General features: G+C 35.1%; 1 protein-coding gene across 1 annotated transcript in view; it reads left to right on the top strand.

The window, feature by feature from the left end:
* Positions 1-15,460, top strand: part of DIP-epsilon (Dpr-interacting protein epsilon) — a 332,816-nt gene that overhangs the window by 201,788 nt on the left and 115,568 nt on the right. Inside the window, exons 4-5 of the mRNA XM_075294341.1 lie at positions 583-741; positions 12,783-12,911. Of these exons, the coding sequence (XP_075150456.1) occupies positions 583-741; positions 12,783-12,911 (288 nt within the window). The remainder of the gene's footprint in view (positions 1-582; positions 742-12,782; positions 12,912-15,460) is intronic.

The following is a 15,460-nucleotide window of genomic DNA, read 5'->3' as shown; positions in this document are numbered from 1 at the left end:
ATTCGAGGAGAATACCTCCCCTTGGAGATATTTTGAAGCCCCAAACTTTTTCAGAGCTTTGTATGCAATCCATAAATACATAAGATTCGGCCTGGCCGAACTTTCTGCAGCATATACTTGTTTTTAAGATTTTTAGTTTTTAAAGATTTTTTTTTTAACAAAATTATTTTGATATCAACATGACTAAGATTGCCAAGTGTTTTCAATGAGTTTTCCTTAATTATTTATTTATTTATTTTTTGTCACAAACTTAGATTATTGTTCTTAAAATAATTTATATCAAACGTATAAATGTTTTGTGCACAAACAATTTGCACCTGTAGCGAAATTCATTTATATGGACCCATTAACCCAATATACACGAATTTAATATATTAGTAATAATATAAATAATTTGAAATATTTTCACTAATTAATGCTAATTGTTATGTGGCAACAAATTAGGCATTACAACATTTCTCACCTCAATACCATGTAAGGTGTGATTAAATAAATCTCATATATTTCATTAACCCACAAAATGTTCGCCATTGGTAAAATGTATGCTACTAAATGAATATTGTTCTTTGTGTTTCTTTACAGTTCCTCCCAATATCGATGATGCATTAACATCCAGTGATGTCATAGTACGTGAAGGAGATAATGTCACATTACGATGTAAGGCGAAAGGCAGTCCAGAACCCTCAATACGATGGAAAAGGGATGATGGTCTTAAAATTGTTTTAAACAAATCTTCAGAAGGTAAGATGAAATTTAATGGTGATAATACATGAGGTAAAATGAAATAAATAGGGGGAAAATGCAACAATAACAAAATTGTAGAAATTTCAAGGGGAGTGTATAACTTAAGAAAGCGTTTCTCCTACTTCATGCTTGATGAGCAGAATATTTTGATTGATTATATGCTCACGAAAATATCGCAAATAACATCAAATTTTAGAATCAATTTAGTTTTTATACCCTCCACCATAGGATGGGGGTATATTAACTTTGTCATTCCGTTTGTAACACATCGAAATAATGCTCTAAGACACCATAAAGAATATATATTCAGGGTCGTGGTGAAATTCTGAGTCGATCTGAGCATGTCCGTCCGTCCGTCCGTCTGTTGAAATCACGCTAACTTCCGAACGAAACAAGCTATCGACTTGAAACTTGGCACAAGTAGTTGTTATTGATGTAGTTCGGATGGTATTGCAAATGGGCCATATCAGTTCACTTTTACGTATAGCCCCCATATAAACGGACCCCCAAATATAGCTTGCAGATCCTCTAAGAGAAGCAAATTTCATCTGATCCGGCTGAAATTTGGTACATGGTGTTAGTATATGGTCTCTAACAACCATGCGAACATTGGTCCACATCGGTCCATAATTATATATAGCCCCCATATAAACAGATCCCCCGATTTGGCTTGCGGAGCCTCTAAGTGAGACAAATTTTATCCGATCCTGCTGAAATTTGGTACATGGTGTTAGTATAGGGTCTCTATCAACCATGCAAAAATTGGTCCATATCGGTCTATAATTATATAGCCCCCATATAAACCATTCCCCAGATTTGGGTTGCGGATCCTCTAAGAGAAGCAAATTTCATCCGATCCGGTTGAAATTTGTACAACTATACAAAAATTGGATTTCTAACAACTATGCAAAAATTGGTCCATATCGGTCCATAATTATATATAGCCCCTATATAAACCTATCCCCAGATTTGACCTCCGGAGCCTCTTGCAGGAGCAAAATTCACCCGATTCGGTTGAAATTTGGTACGTGGTGTTATATGGGCTCTAACAACCATGCAAAAATTGGTCCATATCGGCCCATAATTATATATAGTTCCCATATAAACGTATCCGCAGATTTGAGAAAAAAAAATTATTTTTATAGAAAATTTTGTAAAATTTTATTTCTATAGAACATTTTGTCAAAATTTTATTTCTAAAGAAAATTTTGTCAAACTGAATTATATTTAATTATATTTAATCGATCTTTATACCCTTCACCACTACTGTGGTACAGGGTATAATAAGTTTGTGCATTTGTATGTAACGCCAAGAAGGAGTAATCATAGACCAACCTTTTAGTCTACGGATCGGCTTAGAATTAAATTCTGAGTCGATTTAGCGATGTCCGTCGGTCTGTCTGTCTGTTGATGTAATTTTTTGTGCAAAGTACAGCTCGCAGTTTTAGTCCGATTGTTCTAAAGTTGGTATAGGGTCCTGTTTCGGCTCAAAGACGATCCCTATTGATTGTGGAAAAAATCGGTTCAGATGTAGATATAGCTGCCATATATATTATTCACCGATCTGGTCATAATTGGCGTGTATATCAACCGATTTTCCTCAAATTCCGTACATTCGAATATTTTATGAGTCTCGAAAAATCGGTTCAGATTTAGATATAGCTCCCATATATATATTTTACCCGATTTACACTCATATGACCACAGAGCCCAAAGTTTACAACTGATTTTCGTTAAATTTTGCACAGAGAGTAGAATTTACATTCTCCCAAGGCTTGGTAAATTTGATTGAAATCGGTTCAGATTTCGATATAGCTGCCATATATACCTTTCGTTCGATTTGCACTTATATGGCCTCAAAAGCCAGAGTTTTGCCCTGACTTACTTCAAATTTTGCGAAAGGAGTATGTTTAATAGCATAGGTAAGTGTACCAAATTTGGTTGAAATCGGTTCAGATTTAGATATAGCTCCCATATATATCTTTCGCCCGATTTGCACTTATATGGCCCCAAAAGCGAGAGTTTTGCCGTGAGTTGCTTGAAATTTTGCACAATGGTTACGTTTAATGATACTGTTATGTGCGACAAATTATGTTAAAATCGGTTCAGATTTTCATATAGCTTCCATACATATTTTGCTGCCGGTCTACACTCCTATGACCCCAGAGGCCAATCCGTTATTCCGATTTACACGATTTTTTTTACTAACATTGTGTTCCACCCTAGTGCATTAGTCGACTTAAATTTTGAGTCTATAGATTTTGTAGAAGTCTATAAATTCTGTCCAGATTTAGTGATATTTAACTGTATGTATTTTGGATTAACTGTATGTATTTGGGACAAGCCTTTATATAGCACCCAACACATTTGACGGATGTGATATGGTATCGAAAATTTAGATCTACAAAGTGGTGCAGGGTATAATATAGTCGGCCCCGCCCGACTTTAGACTTTCCTTACTTGTTTTTATTTAATACTAGCGTAACCCGGCCCGCTTCGCTGCGCCTTCCGAAGCATATTTGGAGGAATATTTTGCGTTAACTTTGCCAACTATATCCTTCGTGCTGAAAACAAATTCGAAAAGATTTTAATTCTTTTAAACAAATCGGACTACTTGATTTTTCGTTTATAGGTACAAATACGGCGGGAGAGGGTGTACCTTCTTCTATATTTCTTGTGAATTTTAAGTGTGGTTTGTCAAGGAAAGCTATCCTTCTCCTCAACTTATCTGAAAATTAAGCACTATATTATAATAACATACAAGGAATTACTGTTTCCCATCCAATAAATCGGAAAAAGCAAAAATAGTAAAAAATTTTACCACATTAACATTTGCTAAAATGTTGGAAAATGATGCACCCTCTACGTTGGCTGCCATTTTCATGTACATTTAAGTTCTTTACTAAAAAGAAGTCTGGCAGAAGCCTGTGCAAAATCATAAAATTATGTACCGAGTTCCCATTTACGGACAACCCTCTACTTTCAATTTAAGAAAAAAAAAAACGGACAAAAGGGAACCCTCCCCCAACCTTCGCTCCACTCCAACCTGATATCGGACTATCACGTACCATATATTAATTGCGCAACTACTCAATGGTCCCTATAAATTCTATCGAAGTAAATCGACAAAGTTTATTTCAATTTCCCCTTCTCCAACCAGATATCGAAAAATCATATACTAATTTAAAAATCATGTATAAATTTAATCACCTCCTCCCACGTTCCCTGTAAATTTCAAGTAGATCGGAGATATTTAAATTTTGCTTATTGTTTTAAAGGGACGTCACTTTCCCCGATACAATATCGACAAACACCGTAGTGAATAGCACCCCTAACCTTCCCTGAAAATTCTTGAAACTTCCCTTCGTTCATAACCTTCCTCCACTGCCTTTGTAAATTTCAAGAAAACTTAAGATTTTTTTTTTTGCAGTTTTAGAGGGGGACCTACTCCCCGACGAAATATCGAAAAGTGATGTATCGTATCTTTTGTAAACGTCCCAGAAAATGTCAAGCAAATTATAAGCCTAAAGGGGCGGCCTCTCTTCCGTCCAAATATCACAAAATCAGGTATCAACTATTAATATCGTAACCTCTCCCCAGTCCTCTGTAAAATTCAAGTAACTCGGTAAAGTTTAATTGTTTCTCTGTATGTACTTAAGAGTTGCGGATGTCTCCATATGCCCTTTTATTTTTATTAAAAAATCAGGAACCTGATATAAATTTCATAACCTCACCCATTTTTTCCGTAAAATTTAAGTCGGGGGAGTTCAGTTTTGTTTTCACTGTACTTCAAAAACAAAAAAAAGGTGGACAAAGGGGTGGCCCCCCTCCCCGGCCAAATATCGAAAAATAATGTAGCGGATTTTTGTCTAGATGCCAACCCCAACATTCAATGAAAATTTCAAGCAAATCACATAATTTTGTTCCAAGTTTCAAAAAGTAGGGCACGGGGGAGGTCTCCTTCCCCGTCCACATATGAAATCATCAGGTACCCCATATTAATTCCATAACCTCACCGCATGTTCTCTGTAAATCTCAGATAATTTAGAGAATTTTAGTTTTTTCACTGTACTTAAAAAAAAGTCGAACAAAGGGGAGGCCCCCCTCCGCCACCAAATATCGAAATAAACAGTAGCGGATCTTTGTCTAGATGCCAACCCCAATCTTCAATGAAAATTTCAAGCAAATCGGTCAACTTTGGTCCAATTTTCAAAAAGTCCGACGAAGGGGAGGTCCCCCTCCGCGACCAGGTGTCAAAAAATGAGGTACCCTATTTCCACCACATGAACGCCCCCTACGATCTCTGAAAGTTTCAAGTAAATCGGTTCAGCCGTTTCGGAGCCAACTCGGTACATACAAACAAACAAACAAATAAACAAACATAGATTGAATTTTATATATATATATATATATATATATATATATATATATATATATATATATATATATATATATATATATATATATATATATATATATATATATATATATATATATATATATATATATATATATATATATATATATAGATATACCACGTATGGACTTACATACAGTTTAGAAGACGATTTTAGGAGGTTTAAGATACCTTGCCTTCGGCAAGCGTTACCGCAACTTAAGTAATTCGATTGTGGATGGCAATGTTTAGAAGAAGTTTCTACGCCATCCATGGTGGAGGCCTGGCCGAACTTACGGCCGTATATACTTGTTTTTTTTTTTTTCAAATTTGTCTACCTTTGTCATGAATTATGGCCTTCAAACCGCCGTAAAAGTCATCACACGCTAAACGAAAGTGCCTCTGTAGTATCCTGGTCCATTCCCGCGAAGCATCGTGATGAGATTATCGTCACTTTGATATTTTTACTACCAACCTACTTTTCAAAATTCTCTAGGCACACAAAAGTCCAACGGATTGAAATCCGGAGATTTTGGTGGATATTGTGTGCTAGAAATGAAGCGGGGAACATAATTTTGAAGCCATTCTTTTTTCTGGCCATTCAATACTGTCTTTCGGATATTTTTGCATTATTATGACCCCATGGTCAATGAATATGAGTGGGAAGCCCACAACATTACTATCGCCGATGCTTGAGTTCTGGTGGTCAATCGAAGGTGTAAATTTTCAGCTGAGTTCTTTGGCAAGTAAACCCCATCATGTTGCTGGTTCACAAACTGCTTAATTTGTAGTAGCTTCTCATCGGAGAAAACCAAATTCGGTAACTGTTCTCTTTCAAGCCTAACGTTTTATTCTTCGGTGAGCTCACCTGTCAGACCAGCGGGTTCGAAATGAGAGCAACCGGAAGTTAGTTGTATTGCATAGGTTAGATTAGGTATAGTGGCAGCCCGATATTTTCTAGCTCACTTAGACTATTCAGTCCATTGTTATGTTAAGCTCAATGAACTCCTCTCTTATCACTGAGTACTGCCCGATTCTATATTAAGCTCAATGACAAGGGACCTCCTTTTTATAGCCGAGTCCGAACGGCGTTCCACATTGCAGTGCAACCGCTTAAAGAAGCTTTGAAACATTCAGAAATGTCACCAGCATTACTGAGCAACTTTTTGTTGTTTGGTCGAAACTGGGTTTGAACCCACGACCCTGTGTATGCAAAGCGGCCATTGCACCACGATGGCTCCCAAGTTTCAATGCATAGTAGCCCCCCCTGTATGGTATCCGGAACTCTCCGGTATGGTAAGTCATTATTCTAGAGCATTCGGTATTGCAGCGGGTATGGCTACTTACCCACTTGTTACTAGAATATCGTTAAATGGACCGAAATAGGCCCAATTACCCATATCGATATGTGTCAGAAAAAAATCGAAACTGACTTTTAGCAATTCATGGCGATAATAAACTTTAGATATATTTTTTTTTTTAATCGAGTTAACCACTCTCGATGTTAGCTAAAATCGAATAACCGACTTTTTATATTGGTTAACCCTCCCCAATTTTTTTGCCAGCTTAAAATGCTGCAAAGTCTCTTGAACAGTTTTAACTATGTTTTTTATACCCTCCATCATAGGATGGGGGTATATTAACTTTGTCATTCCGTTTGTAACACATCGAAATATTGCTCTAAGACCCCATAAAGTATATATATTCTGGGTCGTGGTGAAATTCTGAGTCGATCTGAGCATGTCCGTCCGTCCGTCCGTCCGTCCGTCCGTCCGTCCGTCCGTCTGTTGAAATCACGCTAACTTCCGAACGAAACAAGCTATCGACTTGAAACTTGGCACAAGTAGTTGTTATCGATGTAGGTCGGATGGTATTGAAAATGGGCCATATCGGTCCACTTTTACATATAGCCCCCATATAAAGGGACCCTCGGATTTGGCTTGCGGAGCCTCAAAGAGAAGCAAATTTCATCCGATCCGGCTGAAATTTGGTACATGATGTTGGTATATTGTCTCTAACAACCATGCAAAAATTGGTCTACATCAGTCCATAATTATATATAGCCCCCATATAAACCGATCCCCAGATTTGGCTTGTGGAGCCTCTAAGAGAAGCATATTTCATCCGATCCGGCTGAAATTTGGTACATGGTGTTGGTATATGGTCTCTAACAACCATGCAAAAATTGGTCCACATCGGTCCATAATTATATATAGCCCCCATATAAACCGATCCCCAGATTTGGCTTGTGGAGCCTCTAAGAGAAGCATATTTCATCCGATCCGGCTGAAATTTGGTACATGGTGTTGGCATATGGTCTCTAACAACCATGCAAAAATTGGTGCACATCGGTCCATAATTATATATAGCCCCCATATAAACCGATCCCCAGATTTGGCTTGTGGAGCCTCTAAGAGAAGCATATCCGATCCGGCTGAAATTTGGTACATGATGTTGGTATATTGTCTCTAACAACCATGCAGAAATTGGTCTACATCGGTCCATAATTATATATAGCCCCCATATAAACCGATCCCCAGATTTGGCTTGTGGAGCCTCTAAGAGAAGCATATTTCATCCGATCCGGCTGAAATTTGGTACATGGTGTTGGTATATGGTCTCTAACAACCATGCAAAATTTGGTCCACATCGGTCCATAATTATATATAGCGCACATATAAACCGATCCCCAGATTTGGGTTGCGGAGCCTCTAAGAGAAGCAAATTTCATCCGATCCGGCTGAAATTTGGTACATGGTATTGGTATATGGTCTCTAGCAACCGTGCAAAAATTGGTCTATAGCGGTCCATAATTATATATAGCCCCCATATAAAACGTTCTCCAGATTTGACCTCCCGAGCCTCTTGGAGGAGCAAAATTCATACGATCCGGTTCAAATCAGGAACGTGGTGTTAGTATATGGTCGCTAACAACCATACCAAAATTGGTCCAATCACACAAAAATTGGTCCATATCGGTTCATAATCATGGTTGCCACTAGAGCTAAAAATAATCTACCAAAATTTTATTTCTATAGAAAATGTTGTCAAAATTTTATTTCTAGATAAAATTTTGTTAAAATTTTATTCGGTTCATAATAAAATTTTCATCATTGTCAAAATTTTATTTCTATAGAAAATTTAGTTCAAATTTTATTCGGTTCATAATCATGTTTGCCACTCGAGCCAAAAATAATCTACAAAGATTTTATTTGTATAGAAAATTTTGTCAAAAGTTTATTTTTATAGAAAATTTTGTTAAAATTTTATTTCTGTAGACATTTTTGTCAAAATTTCCTTTCTATAGAAAATTTTGTGAAAATTTTTATTTCTATAGAAAATTTTGTGAAAATTTTATTTCTATAGAAAATTTTGTTAAAATTTTATTTCTGTAGAAAATTTTGTCAAAATTTTATGTCTACTTTGTCAAACTGAATTATATACGTATTGGATCGATCTTTTTTGATTTAATATATACCACGTATGGACTTACATACAATTTAGAAGATGGTGTTAGGAGGTTATAAGATACCTTGCCATCGGCAAGCGTTACCTCAACTTAAGTAATTCGATTGTGGGTGGCAGTGTTTAGAAGAAGTTTCTACGCAATCCATGATGGAGGGTACATAAGCTTCGGCCTGGCCGAACTTACGGCCTTATATACTTGTTTTTTTTTTATTTTACCCATTTTTATTGTCTTAAGGTGTGTTTTACTAAAAGCTTCCTGATTTACCGAAGCCCGTCTAAAGGCGGGATTGAGGATTAAGAGCTTGAATATGAGGTTTTTCAGTATCTTCCATACTTTCCGGAGTTTGGTCCTACGGCTATCTCCTTTTCCTATTTCTCCCAAACCAAATAGGGGATACTATCTTCGATAGCGAAAAGAGCCTTAAAATCTGGCGTACCAAAAGTGCCTTAAAATCTGGCGTACCAACTTCTTCAACATCAGACTGACCAATTTTTGATGAAACGAAATAAACAAATTGATCGTGTGGTGGGAATATGTCGTAAACAGTAATGGAGAATACTTCATTGAAAATTGACAACGCTACTACCTGACTTTTCATATATTTTAAAAGCGACTTAAATCGACTCTTGATAGTGGCTAGAATCAAACAAGCGACTCTTTATTTTGGTCAAAAGATCAAATGGTAGGTTTTTTTACGTCTATCACATTTTCAGCTCTCTATCAAACTAAGTGAGGGCTATATTTTCGATGGCGAACAGGACCCTAACAAATCGGCTTTTTATATTGGCCAAAATTTAATAATCGATTTTTGATATTGATTAACAGGTTGACTGATGAGTCCCCGGTCTGACACATAGATGGCGTCGCTAGTATTAAATGCATATTATTTTTATATAGTACCAACCTTCAAATGATTCGTGTCAAAATTTGACGTCTGTAAGTCAATTAGTTTGTGAGATAGAGCGTCTTTTGTGAAGCAACTTTTGTTATTGTGAAAAAATGGAAAAAAAAGGAATTTCGTGTTTTGATAAAATACTGTTTTCTGAAGGGAAAAAATACGGTGGAAGCAACAACTTGGCATGATAATGAGTTTCCGGACTCTGCCCCAGGGAAATCAAAATAATTGATTGGTATGCAAAATTCTAGCGTGGTGAAATGAGCACGGAGGGCGGTGAACGCAGTGGATGCCCGAAAGAGGTGGTTACCACGAAAACATAAAAAAATCCACAAAATGATTTTGAATGACCGTAAAATGAAGTTGATCGAGATAGCAGAGGCCTTAGAGATATCAAAGGAACGTGTTGGTCATATCACTCATCAATATTTGGATATGCGGAAGCTCTGTGCAAAATGGGTGCCGCGCGAGCTCACATTTGACCAAAAACAACAACGTGTTGATGATTCTGAGCGGTGTTTGCAGCTGTTAACTCGTAATACACCCGAGTTTTTCCGTCGATATGTGACAATGAATGAAACATGGCTCCATCACTACACTCCTGAGTCCAATCGACAGTCGGCTGAATGGACAGCGACCGGTGAACCGTCTCCGAAGCGTGGAAAGACTCAAAAGTCCGCTGGTAAAGTAATGTCCTCTGTTTTTTGGGATGCGCATGGAATAATTTTTATCGATTATCTTGAGAAGGGAAAAACCATCAACAGTGACTATTATATGGCGTTATTGGAGCGTTTGAAGGTCGAAATCGCGGCAAAACAGCCCCATATGAAGAAGAAAAAAGTGTTGTTCCACCAAGACAACGCACCGTGCCACAAGCCATTGAGAACGATGGCAAAAATTCTTGAATTGGGCTTCGAATTGCTCCCCCACCCACCGTATTCTCCAGATCTGGCACCCAGCGACTTTTTCTTGTTCTCAGACCTCAAAAGAATGCTCGCAGGGAAAAAATTTGGCTGCAATGAAGAGGTGATCGGCGAAACTGAGGCCTATTTTGAGGCAAAACCGAAGGAGTACTACCAAAATGGTATCAAAAAATTTGAAGGTCGTTATAATCGTTGTATCGCTCTTGAAGGAAACTATGTTGAATAATAAAAACGAATTTTGACAAAAAAAAAAGTGTTTTTCTTTGTTAGACCGGGGACTTATCAGCCAATCTGTTAAAAGCTTGAATGGGAGGTGTTTCAATATCTACCATACACTGCGGATCCTATTTTTAAGGCTATCACCTTTTCCGCTCTCTCTGTCAAACGAAATGAGGGGGGTTTACCTTCTGACTCAACAATTTCTTTTACGCCAGACCGACCGATTTTTGATAAAGCAGCATCTATAAATTAGTCGATAGATGAGAGGAGGTTGTAAATAGTAACGGAGAATACATAATTGGCAATTTTCAACAACGCAATCGACTTTTGATATTTTTGAAAAACGACTTTAATCGACTCATAATATTGGCCAAAATCGAATAATCGATTTTTGATATTGGTCAAGAGCTTAAATTGAAGGTCCCCAACTCTCCGAATCCTAATTCTACGACTAAAGGGTGATACGGTCAAAATTTGGTCAATATAAACTTGACGTATTACTTTCAATTTTGCATTTAAAAAACCTGAACACCCCTCATTTTGAAGGTGTGTGTGTGTAGAATATTGCCCCTATTTTGATTTTGGACATCACTCTTCAGTTGTCAAATTGCCGTCCAAGCAAAAAGAGCAGCGTATCAAAATTTTGCTCGCGCATCGCGAAAATCCGAGCTACTCGCACGCAAAGCTGACAAAATCGCTAAAAGTGGCCAAATCAACCGTTACAAATGTAATTAAAGTGTTTGGGGAACGTTTGTCGACAGCCAGGAAGTCTGGATCGGGGGGAAATCGAAAACCGGAAGCCGCTGAGACGACAAAGAGAGTTGCCGGTAGTTTCAAGCGAAACCCTAACCTATCTCTCCGAGATGCCGCAAATAAGCTGGGTGTATCGTCTACAACCGTGCATCGAGCCAAAAAACGAGCCGGACTATCGACTTACAAGAAGGTAGTGACTCCAAATCGCGATGATAAACAAAATACGACGGCCAAAGCGCGATCCCGGAGACTTTGCACGACGATGCTGACGAAGTTTGACTGCGTGGAAATGGACGACGAATCCTACCAAATTTTGACCGTATCACCCTTTATCACATTTTCCGCAGTCTATCAAACAATGTGAGAGGTTTTACTTTAGATGGGGAAGAGGTCTTCAAAATCTGGCTGAACACCTTCTTCGTCGCCAGATAGGTCAATTTTTGATGAAATTGCATTAAAATCTTATATGTCAAACCAAATGAGAAGTGTTACCATAGATAGCGAAAAGGGCCTTAAAACTTGGCACATCAATTTTATTCGGCGTCGAAAACTTGGTCGTGAGGTAGGTGGAATTTCTAAATAGTAATGGTGTTAATTCGACTCTAGATGTTGGCCAAAATGTAATAATCGACGTTTGATATTTGTTAGAATCTATCGGACCATATGATTATTTCTTCTACGGCTATTACTTTTCCTCTGTCCGTCAAATTAAATGAGAGGTCTAACCCTCGATGGCGAAGAGGACCTTAAATTTTCGTTCAATAAATTGGTCAAGACATGGGAGAAGGCCGTAAACACCGACCCAAATCAACTAAACGACTGTAGATATTGGACAAAATCGAATAATTGACTGTTGTATTGATCAAGAGCTCCAATGGAAGGTTATTCAGCATCTATCAGACTCTGCGCATATTATGGCCATATGGCCATTACCTTTCCGCTGTCTGTCAAACCAAATGAGGGGTGTTACCTTCAATGGCGAAGAGGAACTTCGTCATCTGGCTCAACGACTTCAATTGATTTCCTTTAAAAGTTTATATTTTGTATTAAAATAATTCTAAAATATCGTACCCCAAAAAAGAAAACTCTTTTTTCGATGTATTTAAAAAAATATATATGACGAATATCATATTCGTTCATTTGCTATTGAGATTTCAGCCATTGTTTTATTTTTCTGGAATCTGGACATCGATGTAATTGGTGGTCTTTTTCTTGTTATTGATGCATTTTTCCAAGGTATTGTATGTACGTCTGGAATATCAATTGATTTATCGGTAAATATTATGCATGTTCTTATTTGCTTTTCTTCTTTTTCTCTGTCTTTGTTTTCTTTCTTCTTCTCCACATTTGCTGCACTGAAAACCTGAAACCTGATTGACGTAGTTACGGAAGTTGAAGGTGAATCACTGGAATTGGAAAAAATCTCACGTCTACATATGGGTGCTTATTTGTGCATAGCCACAAATGGCGTGCCTCCCAGCGTATCGAAGCGGATAAAAGTCAGTGTTGATTGTAAGTAAAAAAAAAAAAACAGCAAGACAGAAATTAACATCTTTCCATCAATTTCTGTGATGAAATAATGAATCACCCATAAAATAGAGAAGGGGGAGAGAATATATAAGGGGAACACACCTCCAAAAGGAATATGATCACCTCAAATATGTTTCAAGAGCAACATGTTATTTTTGGATGAGGAACATGTAACATGTTTGTAGAATCCATGTTATGTTCTTTAACATTGTGTATCTGAATTCGGGAACCATCTATATGTTTGCCGAGAAAGCAACATTTTTGTTACAAAAATTTTCCATATTCATAGTCTAAAAATAACATTTTGGGGAGATCATATTCATGCTCAAAATTGTGTTTAGGATTTTACCGGCACGGTCGTTTGACGTATTTATAGGACTATCCTTCAGATAATTGATACAAATTGTGACTTATATACTGAAAGATAAATTACTTGGATCGAAAAGTTTTGATCCCTTTGGTTGATACTAGAAATAAATGGGAAGTGGTAGAAAAATAAATTCAGTTCTGCTTTTATTGTGGGCCAAAGCTTCAGCCACAGTTTATGCAGATATTCTGCCTTCTGACAAAATAGACAGTTTGGTAGGCAGTTTTGTCATGGTAAACATGCGTTTAAGTGGTTTGCCTTTTATATTTTGGGATTAGAGAACAAATACAAATATTTATAATCGACAATCGATTTATTAGTTTTCTCCATTAAAATCTATACACTTTGTCATGCGTTTGAACCAATTGTCGAAGGCCTCGGCATCCTGATTGAAGTATCTTCAATGCAAACATTCAGAATGCATCAACCGTTTCTTCAAGTGTCAACAGTCGACTACTCTTTACTGTCGGACTCATATGTGTAAATCCACCATTCATCATCTGCCACGATGTCATAGACGTGTTTCTATTAACAGCGATCAAAATTTTAAACAAAAATCTACCAAATTTAAAAACTCTTATTTTGACATTTTTGGTCACATTTTTATAATTAGTATATTTCCAACATTACATATAATCATCCCTACGATTATATTCCTTAAACAAGGGATAGTTACTACTTCTACAATGGACTTTGATATGTATGACATTACATGAAAATTAAAACTTTTAAAGATATTGAATTTATTACAAAATTGTCAAAATTTTATTTGTATAGAAAATATTGTCAACATTTTATTCCTATAGAAAACTTTGTCAAAATTTTATTTCTGTAGAAAATTTTGTCAAAATTTTATTTCTATAGAAAATTTTGTCAACATTTTATTTCTATAAAAAATTTTGTCAAAATTTTATTTCTACAGAAAACCTGTCAAAATTATTTCTGTAGAAAATTTTATTTCTATCAAAAATTTTGTCACATTTTTGATAGAAATAAAATTTTGCCAACATTTTCTATAGCAATAAAATTTTAATAAAATTTTATTTCTATAAAAAAATTTTGTCAAAATTTAATTTCTATAGAAAATTTTATCAAAATTGTATTTCTATACATTTTGTAAAAATTTTATTTCTATAGAAAATTTAATAAAAATTGTATTTCTATAGAAAATGTTGTCAAAAAATGTTGTCAAAAATTTATTTCTATAAAAAATTTTGTCAAAATTTTAGTTCTACAGAAAACCTGTCAAAATTTTATTTCTGTAGAAAATTTTATTTCTATAGAAAATTTTGTCCAAATTTTATTTCTATAGAAAACTTTATAAAAATTGTATTTCTATAGATAATGTTGTCAAAATTTTATTTCTATAGAAAATTTTATCCACATTTTATTTCTATAGAAATTTTTATCAAAATTTTATTTAAAAAAAAATTTTTTTAATTGTATTTCTGTAGAAAATTTTGTCAACATTTTATTCCTATAGGAAATTTTGTCAAAATTTTATTCAATAGAAAATTTTGTCAAAATTTTATTTCCAAACAAAATTTTATTAAAATTTTATTGCTATAGAAAATGTTGGCAAAATTTTATTTCTATCAAAAATTTTGTCAAAACTTTATTTCTATAAAAAAGTTTTGTCAAAATTTAATTTCTATAGAAAATTTTATCAAAATTGTATTTCTATACAACATTTTGTAAAAATTTTATTTCTATAGAAAATTTTGTCAAAAATTTATTCGTATAAAAAATTCGTATAAAAAACCTGTCAAAATTTTATTTATGTAGAAAATTTTATTTCTATAGAAAATTTTGTCAAAATTTTATTTCTATAGAAAAATTTATAAAAATTGTATTTCTATAGAAAATGTTGTCAAAATTTTGTTTCTATAGTAAATTTTATCCAAATTTTATCTCTATAGAAATTTTTATCAAAATTTTATTTCTATCAAAAATTTTGTTAAAATGTTTTTTCTGTAGAAAATTTTGGAAACATTTTATTCCTATAGGAAATTTATTTCTATAGGAAATTTTATTTCTATAGAAAAATTTTTCAAAATTTTATTTCTATTGAAAATTTTGTCAACATTTTATTTCTATAGAAAATTGTATCTGTTTATTCCTATAGAAGTTTTTATCAAAATTTTATTTCTATAAAAAATTTCGT

This window comes from Haematobia irritans, chromosome 2, assembly GCF_050003625.1.
Source record: "Haematobia irritans isolate KBUSLIRL chromosome 2, ASM5000362v1, whole genome shotgun sequence".
Taxonomy (NCBI): Eukaryota; Metazoa; Arthropoda; class Insecta; order Diptera; family Muscidae; genus Haematobia; species Haematobia irritans.
The sequence above is the reverse complement of the archived record's forward strand: the minus strand, read 5'-3'. Positions and strand labels throughout refer to the sequence as shown.